The sequence below is a fragment of the Vanacampus margaritifer genome, chromosome 4 (genome assembly GCF_051991255.1).
Source record: "Vanacampus margaritifer isolate UIUO_Vmar chromosome 4, RoL_Vmar_1.0, whole genome shotgun sequence".
NCBI classification, from domain to species: Eukaryota; Metazoa; Chordata; class Actinopteri; order Syngnathiformes; family Syngnathidae; genus Vanacampus; species Vanacampus margaritifer.
In genome coordinates, this window is record NC_135435.1 from 9,653,594 (window position 1) to 9,664,314 (window position 10,721).

Genomic DNA, 10,721 nt, shown 5'->3' on the forward strand with positions numbered 1-10,721 from the left:
TTTTGATAATTGATGAATAAAATACATTACTAATAGTGGTGCAATGACTAATCGACAACTATCAATCAATGACTTGTTTAGATATCTTTTTTGACTAAAAAATCATTACCAGCTCTGTATTACTGCTCAATGGCGCACTTGGTAAAATGCACTGTCTAGTAACCAGGAGGTCGCGGGTTTGAATCCCACCTCCGACTGTACATTACAAATGTATCCATGGCATTTATGCTAAGTGATTACATACTAACCAACTGACTCATAGTTCCCCTTTTCCATGAATAGAGGTTACTGCATGCCTAGGTGGCGCTATTGAGTGATTTTTTTTTTTTTTACTATGGAAAATATAAAACAACAGTTTTGCCGATTTTGCTCACGTTGCAGAGCAAAAACCAGTAACTGAATATGAATTCATTTGTATTTATGCACTGTCGATTTGAAATGGTGACCTTTTTTTTATATATATAAATAACGGGTTGGAAAGTATAAACATTTTTAAAATCAGACCAAAAAAATTGACAAATTAATCAATTACTGAAAGAATGGTTAGTTGCAGCCCTAATCGTGTAGATGTAATTAATTTACCATTCCACACAATAATGTGGCTGCGCATTGCTGAAACCACGTTTATATATATATATATATATATATATATATATATATATATATATATATATATATATATATATATATATATATATATATATAGCATTCCTCTCAAAGCTATAGAATTCTTGAAAAGTTTACCGAAATACATCCAGTAGGCGCCTTTGGCAAGCAAGGACGACTCTCTTAACTCTTTGACTGCCAAACGTTTTCAGAAACGGGATGTCGCCAGTGCCAGCCGATTTAAGCATTTTGACTGATCCTTCAAGGTCCACAGAAAATGTTGTGTTTGGACTATGGAAACACACATACTACCAAATGAAAGATTGAACTCTCATCTTTCATCAGAAAAAAAAGTTTGTTTCTACCTTATTCCGTTCTTCAGTAATCAACAATAGAAAATGGTTAGTTTCACCGAAATGCTCTGTTTTGAAACAAAGCGGAGAAAAAGAGCTTTTTGTGAAACGATGTTATTTCATGCACTCTAGTGAATTGTACACTTCTTTTTGTCCATGAATGATGCCACAAACACCTAAATAGTGCTTTACTTCTGTAAAACGCTTTCACCAACAATGAAAAAGTGTTTTTAGTTTGCAAAATACGTTTATTTCCATTCAACAGTGTAACAATTTGACAAAACAATTTCGCAAACTATTTACAAATGTGTGCAACTGTGGTACTACTTACAATTATGTGGATGTTTCAAATACAGTTTTTTTTTTTTGTAACGCTCCCATGCGTGCAAGGAGACGGAGCAGGATTTGCACAACAGATTAGTTTCACTTGCGATGGCTCCTTTCGCGTGCAGACGCTACACTTTCTTGACGGCCTTTTTTTCCGGGGAATAGCAAGTAGCAGACTGTACCCACTCCTCCAATGAATATGCATTGGACTCGGGGCACTCTTCGTCGTCCGATTGAACGTCCGCCTGAGCGTGCTCGGTTGTGCTCCGCGTTTTCCGGTGTTAGCATCGCTAGCCGGTGAACCTTTATGACGTCGTCATAGCCGCCGCGTCAGCGCTTCCAACTTCGGCGTCAACCTCGGAGTCACCATCATCATCATCGATGATGATCATCGTCGTCATCAATGTGCTCTTTAGCGTTGGTCGATGCTTTTCGTCTTTGAAAAAAATGCTCGACCGTGAGCTGCTTGCAACCGGTCGCCATGTTTTCTTCCCTTCCCCAGCCATTGTCCCCTCTAGCTCCGCCTCACGTCTTCTACTGACGCCTACCCAATCTTGTCAAAAGAGAGTCATTGCTGCCATCTAGGGGCCCAAAATAGTTATTAGGCTAACTAGATCTGCTTGAAACTTTCACCACAGCTGGGCAAGGCTTTCCTCCACCCGTTTCCAAAAAATAAAAAATTGGAGAACGTCTTTTAACGTCCTTGGCGGCCCTCCGTAGGTTTTTACTAAACGTCATTTAACGTTTTTGGCAGTCAAAGAGTTAATTCTCAAATTCGTCATGGTTTTTAACTTTCCTTTTTGTTTTATGTGATGATTCGTGTCTACTTTTGCATCCATACCTTTTTGTCCTTCTCGAATCAAGTGGCTCTATTGACTTAATGAGCTCATGCATATCATTTGAGAATTGAATCTTGAGCGGAATCGGCATTTCTGTCCCAGTCGTATTTGCAGCCGCTAAGCAGCACTTTGACTGACGGCCAATCACAAGACTTGCAAATGGCGACTCGTCTCGGCCACCTTGTTTATTCCGCCGCCGGTCGGCATATAACTTGACAACATGAAAAGAGAGCACAAGTGCGACTCACCAGCCTTGCCTTGCCCGTGCAAGTTTTTCCCTTGGGTCAGCCGCGGCGAAAACAGCCAAGGAATGTCGGACAAGCAGAATGGCCGCGTTTCACCGAGCTGCACTCGGCGCTTACCGGACTCGACACGTCACCCTGGAGCCAAGACGGATGATCCAAAATTCAGCAGCAGGGAGTTATTTACTCGCCAGTAATGAGCATACTTTACAACAGCAACCTCATCAAATGTTTCTTTTGGAGAGAAAAAACAACTGGCCTTCTCCTCCCGACAAATGTTCCCGGAGTGGTAGTAAGGTTTTATAACGGTGGCAATTGCCAAAGTAATGAAAGCGATGAAATGGCAACGCGCTCAACGCTTTGAGCAGGTGCACTTAACATATGCTTGCTGATGGTATTCTGCTGGCTTCATTCTTGACATAGAAAGGATTATGAGGCCGCATATAGACGCTCACGCTGATGTATGGATTGCATTTAGGCATCACCTTTCCACTATCACTTGCTCACTGCTGTTGCAAATCATTTACCGCCGTTGGTTTCTTGATGTTTTCTTTTCCTTGAATTCTCTGAATCGCAACTTCACAACTACAAAGGCAGTACTATTTTGCACAATCAGCATTTTTTTTTTTTTTTTTTTTTTTTGTTAACCAAAAAAATGCTTGTTTTAAGTGAACTCATTTAGGGCTGTAACTAGGGCTGGGTTTAAAAAAACACGAATGATTTATCGATATCAAATCGATTCACAAAACCATAAATCATTTATTTTAATATATTTTTCCCCTCATTTGATGAAAAGATGGAATTTTAAAAGCCTAAATGTTTTTGTTGTATCTGTCGGTTTTCTTGAAATTTACTCTGCACAGTAATGTATTTTCTTTCATTTACAAAATGACCTGACACATCAAAAGACAAAAAAATCTTTTTCATTTATATTTACAAATATTGAACATTGGACAAAAATCAACAAAATCTTTTAACCAGTTACTACCTCCGCATAATTTCATTTGGAATTTAAGGTTTGTGGATTTTTTTAATCATGTTTTTGATATGTAAGAAGAATTGATATTACATAAATATTTGTATAGTCATCCATATGGGATTGAATTTAATCAAATCGAATCGGGAAATAAAACTTAATCGTATCGACTCTTGTGAATTGCAAATCAATCAATTCAGGAAATTCGTATTGATACCCAGCCAGAGCTACGATTACTTAAGTAATCGATTAATCTGCCAATTGTTTTTCGATTAATCGATACATTGGATGGAGAAAAAAAATCATTATTTTAAATTGGCAGTGCACAAACATGATTTAGTTACTGGTTTTGTCTGTAGCTTGAGGAAAATAGGTATGGTAGATAAGTAAAAAATAATTGTTTTATTTTTAGCACAATACATAGATAATCGGCTCACTTTCATGGAGGACTACAGAAGTCGGAGAATAATGTTGAGGATCTGAAATTGTGAGCATTTGGACAATTTTACATTAAAAAACACATCTAAATGATTCATCGATCATCCAAAATGATTATCGATTAATAAAAATCGATTAGTTGCCAATTAATCGTTACATGCCTACACTCATGAATCAAAATACTGAGAGAGAAAAAAATCACAGAATAGCTCCTGTATTTGTGGAGTCCACTTTGTGCTCACTTGACTATGAATGTCCCGCCACAAATGTTGATGAACTGCACGCCATTGTACTCAACGCATTCATTGAAATTGTTGCGTATGGGGCTTCCTACTTGACAGACACTTTAATACTAATTGTGAATGGTCTTGTTTCTAACCTTTATTATTTCTGGCACTTCTTATTCCGCTCACTTTTTCCCACGCAATAACTCCCAGATAATACTTCCGATTCACACCGTTCACATTTCAACTTGCTTCAAAAATTCACACCTCCTGGGGTATGTATCATCTGATTCCACATGACTTACAGCATTCACACAATTTAATGTGAAATATTAAATTTCCCCATTCATTTTCAATGGTACAGACTCATTTTTCGCGCCCACGTCCATGCATACAATTTATCATCATTGCCAGCTGTCTGATACTGCTCGGTTGGTAAAGTGCTTTTTCCAGTAACCAGGAGGTCATAGGTTTGAATCCCATCTCTGATTGTACATAGCAAACATATCCATGGCCATTATGATAAGTGATATACACGCCTGGGGAAATGGATTATAATTTCACTGAAGTTATTAAATGCATGTTCGCTTTCAGCATCAGATGAGACTTTTCAAAATAAATATGCAATTAGCCATGATTTTGAATAAGTTAGCTCAGTGGTTAGCGCAAGTGCCTGCAACCACGGAGTACTTGGGTTCAAACCTCGCTTGGACCACATTTTAGTACATTCGATGGTTCGATACCAACTGACTATCATATCAGGAAATGGATTGTAATTTCACTGAGATTATTTAAGAACATGCATTACAATTTTAGCATTCAGCTTTTTAGCATTCCCACGCACATTTCTGCAGAAATGGCACTTTGTGTAATGTCTAGTTTATAATATTATCTAATGTCAGGGTGACGTCCATTAGGGTAACGAACAAACAACACAACGCTCCATGAACAAGCAGTAGGCAAGAGTAGCATAGAAAAACTATTTTTCTCGGTGGGGGGCGAGCCTGAGTGGACCCTTGTCGGGAAACCATCTGCTTTATTGGTGCCGCATTTTTGTCTTCATTGAAGCGTAGCATTTAAAAGCAGAGCAAGTCTTGACCACATCACTAACGTGTTCATTGTCACTCCCACGATGGCAAACTGTCCAAAGTGTTTTCTGTACAGAAGATGTGGAAACATTTCAAGGCTCAATCAGTAGATTCGTTTTTTCTTGCCTTCATCCAGTTCAAGGTGGGCGTCTTTGAATTAGTTGCATGGGAGTCTTTCTTTGTCTTTGCGGTGTATGTTACCAGTGGATGTCCGTCCATATAACCAGATTAAAGGACACTTTATTTTGCCGCCAACAAAGGCTGTATTCTAATCTCTTTCAGCCACGGATTAAAGAATCTGGTTGGCCTTTTAGCTCCGTCTTTCTCTTGCCGGCCCGTCTCGTCTCGCAGTGCTCGGCTCGCTCCCGTGTCTACCCAAGGCCGCCTCTAATCAGCGGGCCTTGAGCTCTCCGAAAGGTCACCCTGTCCCTTTGATGGTGTTTTGATTCATCTCTTCCTCCCGCCCCCTTCCCTTTCCCACCCCCCTTTTCTCTTGCAGGGAAGCTGGAGAGTCACTACCACCAGGGTGCCAAGAAGGGGCTGGTCGCTTCGGCCGCCGAGTGACGTCCAAGTCAAGCGACCGCTGGGCCAAGATCCACTCGTCTGTCTCATGTGTTCAGAACGATAGCAGTATTTTGAATAGAAGGTAAAGAAAATCCTTAGTCGAGCTTTCGTTTTCATACATGCAAATGAGTTGGGAACATGTACTTTCTATTCTAAATTGAAACAAGAATATTGGATCATACGTGTTATTCGTGTACAGGGAGTGCGGAAAAGGGAATTAAAAAGGTTATCGTGAACGAGCTCGACGTCTTCGATTGGTGACGTATATTCACCCGTGTATGCTCAAACAAAGAGAAGAAACTCATTCAAATGTGCGTGTAATCATTCCAAAAAAATGGGGTGTCAGCCTGCGATTGGCTGGCAACCAGTTGAGGGTGGACCCCGCCTACTGCCCCAAGCCAGCTGGGATAGGCTCCAGCACCCCCCGCGACCCTTGTGAAGACAATGGATGGATGGGGTATCAGTAGGGTGTGTACCTCTCCACAAAAGACGATTTGACCCAGTTTTCGATGCGTGGGGTGCAAAACGATTCAAGGGCGGTTTAAATTAAAAGTAGAACGATTCAGTTCCACTGAGTGGTATTATGATTCGATTCAATATGGTGCAGTTCAAAAGTATGATGCAATGACTTTTTTGTTGTCATTAGACAATCAACAACTAATTGATTATCAAATAAATCAATAATAATTTTGATAATCAATGAATCACTTATTGTTAGTTTTTTTGTCTGCAAATGCTCAGATTTTCATCTCAACAGTAAATCTTCGATTTCTGAAATCCCCCATGAAAGTGTACCGATTATCTTTGTTTTGAATCTAAATAGAATAACTGCTTTTACTCTGGGAAGAAATGATCAACATTTATTACCCAAACTGATAACTCATCATTTATGTTTGTGCACTTACTACACACGATGCCGATTTTAAATAATGTCCTGATTTTGAAAAAGATGGAAATTAAAATATTTTTTTGGTCCGATTCATCGATTAATCAAAAAAATACTCGACAGACTAATCGATTACTGAAATAGTCGTCATTTTACAAACATTTGAGAGAACTTGCCAGGACTGTAAATGTACCATTTCCTTCTATCTCTCCAATGAACTGCAATTTGATACATTTCTATTTATTTCAAAGTGGAACAATTCGATTCGATGCACTCAAAAAAACGATTTTCCGATTCCAATTGTGTATTTGTCATGTCCCTAATGATCAGAATTTCATCAGGCCTGCAGTGTTGATGCAGCCCCCAAAAATGTGACGAAATTGTGAAATGTAGTCTAACGGTCCTGGGTACGAATAGCAGTTCACAGTCGCCAGGTGGACGACTCCCTGAACACACAGGATAAGCACAATCTTCCAAGTGTTTGTCAATCTTTATACAGAACATAATTGAGATGGTTAAAAGTAGAAGCAAGAAACTGCTATTGTTTGAAGTCCTTACTTTTCACGTTCTGTAAAGGAAACAATTCTTCTGAATGCAACTCATTCACTGCCATAAATTCATAAAAAAAAAAGATTATTAAAAATTAGGACCGACAGGCGATTACAATTTTTAATTGTAATTAATCGCATGATTTCAATAGTTAACTCATGATTAATCAAAAATGTTATATCTGTTCTAAATGTACAAAAAAAAATCTAGGTTTTCATACTCTTGTTAACAAAAGTGGATTTTTTTAAGCTAATAGAAAATAGTTTAAATCAATTTATGACGTTTATAGCAGTCAGTAGCAGTTAATTAATTTTTTATTTTTTTAAAGGAAAACTAAAATTTGTAATCATAATTAATCGCATGACTTCTCGAGTTAACTCACAATTAATCACACATTTTATATCTGTTCTGATATGTAAAGTAAAAAATTCTAGCGTTTCATACTCTTGTTAACAAAAGTGGATTTAAAAAAAAAAATTGAAATAGTTCATATGAATTTTTGACGTCTATAGCCGTCAATGGCAGTGAATGAGTTAAATCGAACAGCAGAACGTCTTAATGTCATTTTGCACACACGAGGATTTCTCAAGTATCTCCATCTGGCGTGTTGGAAGGCGACTGCAGAGGAGCAGCTGCCGGCGAGGTGAGACGTCAAAAGAAAGGCGTCAAGCCGTCCTTTTTCCACGTAGCCTGTCATTACCCCGCTAACACCTTAAGGCCACGTTGAGACCCACAATAGTCGGCCAGTACAAACACAGCCTACTCATTTATTTCAGACAGAGAGACAATTACTCGGGCACAGTAGGGGTGATTATGCGGAGGGCTTTTGGCAAGAGCGGCGGGGTCAGTCCAGCACAATCCAAATGGCTTCCATTGCTTTCCCACAGTGCGGCAATGTACAGCGAGCCTTGATCACGTCCCTTTGTTTGCTCATTGCGGGGATAAAAGCTGCCATTGTGTGGAACGCGCTTTGGATGGTTTTGTCGAAGCCGTCCTTGCGGCCGTGATCGCTTTCATTCGCACGAAGAATGAACCACACTGTGGTGGTGGACGCTCATGCGCTTAATTCTTCAGCCTGGACGCCTTGGATGCTATTTTATCTCCTGGTGCGTGTACCAACGCGCCCCTGCCACGGAAGATAACTCTGGAAGATTTGGTTACGTGTTCAGTCTAAACACAACCTCGCAGCGACTTTATTATGCTCTGCTATCGCCCGGGGCACAAGTGTCACAACATTTGGCATAGTTTTGGAGAATTTCCTTACGTCTGCCTCCAGTTGCACCACAAATGTTGATTTTATGCTCTTTTAAGTGGGCCCAAATAACAATCAAATATGAACAACATGAAATTCCAACGCGGTGGTCCTTCCAAAGCAAAAATTTGGAGTGACTTGCGCTCCTATGAATTGCGTTGAGAAAAAAAAAACAATTATGTTGAACCATCAAAACATTTTTAATTTCTGACCAAATGCATTTGGTCTTACTTGTGACGGGCTACACTTAATGGCAAATAATCTTTGAATTCACACAAAATGACGGATCAAATTTCCCACTGTGGTCATATGACCTCATTTAACCCATTCACTGCCATTGGCTTTAGATGTCAAAAATTAATTTGAACTAATTCGATTTGTTTAAAAATGTTTCCACTTTTCTTAACAAGAGTATGAAAACTTGTGATTAATCGTGAGTTAACTATTAAAGTGATTAATTACAATTACAAATTTGAATCGCCTGACGACCTCATTTTTAATAATCTTTTCTTTTTTTCAAAAAAAGAAAAAATAATTTATCATTATTATTATTAATTAATTTAAATATTTTTTCTAAAAAAGAAAAATTATTAAAAATGAGGGCGTCAGACGATTACAATTTTTAACTGTAATTAATCGCATGACTTCAATAGTTAACTCACGATTAATCACAAATTTTATATCTGGTCTAAATGTACAATCATTTTTTCCCTAGGTTTTCATACTCTTGTTAACAAAAAATATTAAACTAATAGAAATAGTTCAAATGAATTTTTGACGTCTATAGCCGTCAATGGCAGTGAATGAGTTAAGCAAGAAGATACCATAAGGAGCAACAATAAAATCCCCAAACTTTGGCTGATGCCTCAGAAAATGATTTGTAATCTTAACGTGATCTTCAAAGTTGAGGCTGATTTCATCTGTTGAAATGTCAAACTTCAAATCTTGGACGATGGCCTTACCTGCGATTGCAATTGATTTTCCACTGATATTTTGACAGTTCCTGGAAATTTCAGGTTCGTATCTTTTCCCTAAGGTACCGGTTGCTATGGACATTTTTTGAAAGATGTAAGTACCAAAACTTGAAACCCCTTTTTTTCAAAATATCAACCTTGCAACATTAAAATTGCTGTAGCTTTGTCCATTTTTCAGTTACGTCCATGTATTTATTATATATCATTTTAAAGGGAATTAAATGTAGAATTTGAATATATGAATATCTAAATTTTTATTTTATTTTTTTGGGCACGATGACACTTTTTCCAGAGCCGGTCACAATTATAATTGATGTACTGTGTGTGTTTGCATATCAGTAAATATATACATAAGCCGTTTGAAATGAAATCGCTGCGCAATAAATATTTACACTCATGTTTTGTTGATTTTCATCATTTATGTACACTTTAGGCGGATATTGTCAAGCTTAAACCTGCCATGTTGAAACAGCAAATGATATGAAAAATATTTCAAAAATTTTAAATGTTTGTTTAAAAGTATACAGTGACTTGCTAGCGGAATCTTGTGGTCCACAATTGGGCTCTTTCACTACTAAAATTAACCAAAAATGTCAGTCCTGTCGTTTCTTCCTATCATTTTGGAACGTTGTTTTACTATTATTGGTTTAGTTAAATGGTATATAAATAGTTAAAATAGTTTCAATAATATATTCTGAATTGACTTGCACTGGCCATCACTGATTTATTTATTAACTCATTCACTCCCAGCCATTTTCACTGAAGCAACCCCCTTCGCTTCCAGTTGTTTTACTGGATTATGACTGATTTTGCAAGGTCCACAGAATATTCTGTTCTATTGCTATAAAAACATGGAACGTACCAAAAGAAAGATTTGAGTCTCTTCTTTTCATCAGGGAAAAAAAAGTATATTTGTATCTGTTTCCAAAACAGCTAAATTTCATCATTATTCACAAATCTGTTGAAAACACTGGAGAAAAAGAGCTTGTTGCAACATGGCCCCGGCTGATCTCTTATACTCTGCTGCCACCTGCCGGCCGTTTTTTTGTAATTACCATTGCTTTAAGCGACCTCTTCATGTCAGAAGCTGTCTCAAAGCCTTCTGTATACATAAGAATTTAAAAAAACATAAAAAACGTATAAATAAGTTTTTGGGAGTGTAGAACAAAATATTCAAAAAAACGTACTTATACGTTTTTGGGTTTGAATGATTTAATAGTGCTTTGAAAAAGCTTATCTTAAGAAAAGTGGGAGGAATGTGTAATCAAAATGTCGATGAGACGATTGGATAGATTAAATATCCACGTAAACAACAATCGTGGCAAATATTCAAACAATTTATATGAAGTGGATGATTTGTAAAAATGTATGGCTGATTCTGCGAGGCATTTTTGATAAAGATC

General features: G+C 37.8%; 1 protein-coding gene across 1 annotated transcript in view; it reads left to right on the top strand.

The window, feature by feature from the left end:
• The window catches only part of trip4 (thyroid hormone receptor interactor 4), a 76,455-nt gene extending 66,740 nt beyond the window's left edge, over positions 1 to 9,715 (top strand). Inside the window, exon 13 of the mRNA XM_077564752.1 lies at positions 5,593 to 9,715. Within this exon, the coding sequence (XP_077420878.1) occupies positions 5,593 to 5,657 (65 nt within the window). The 3' untranslated portion in view covers positions 5,658 to 9,715. The remainder of the gene's footprint in view (positions 1 to 5,592) is intronic.
• The last annotated feature ends 1,006 nt before the right edge of the window (positions 9,716 to 10,721 follow it).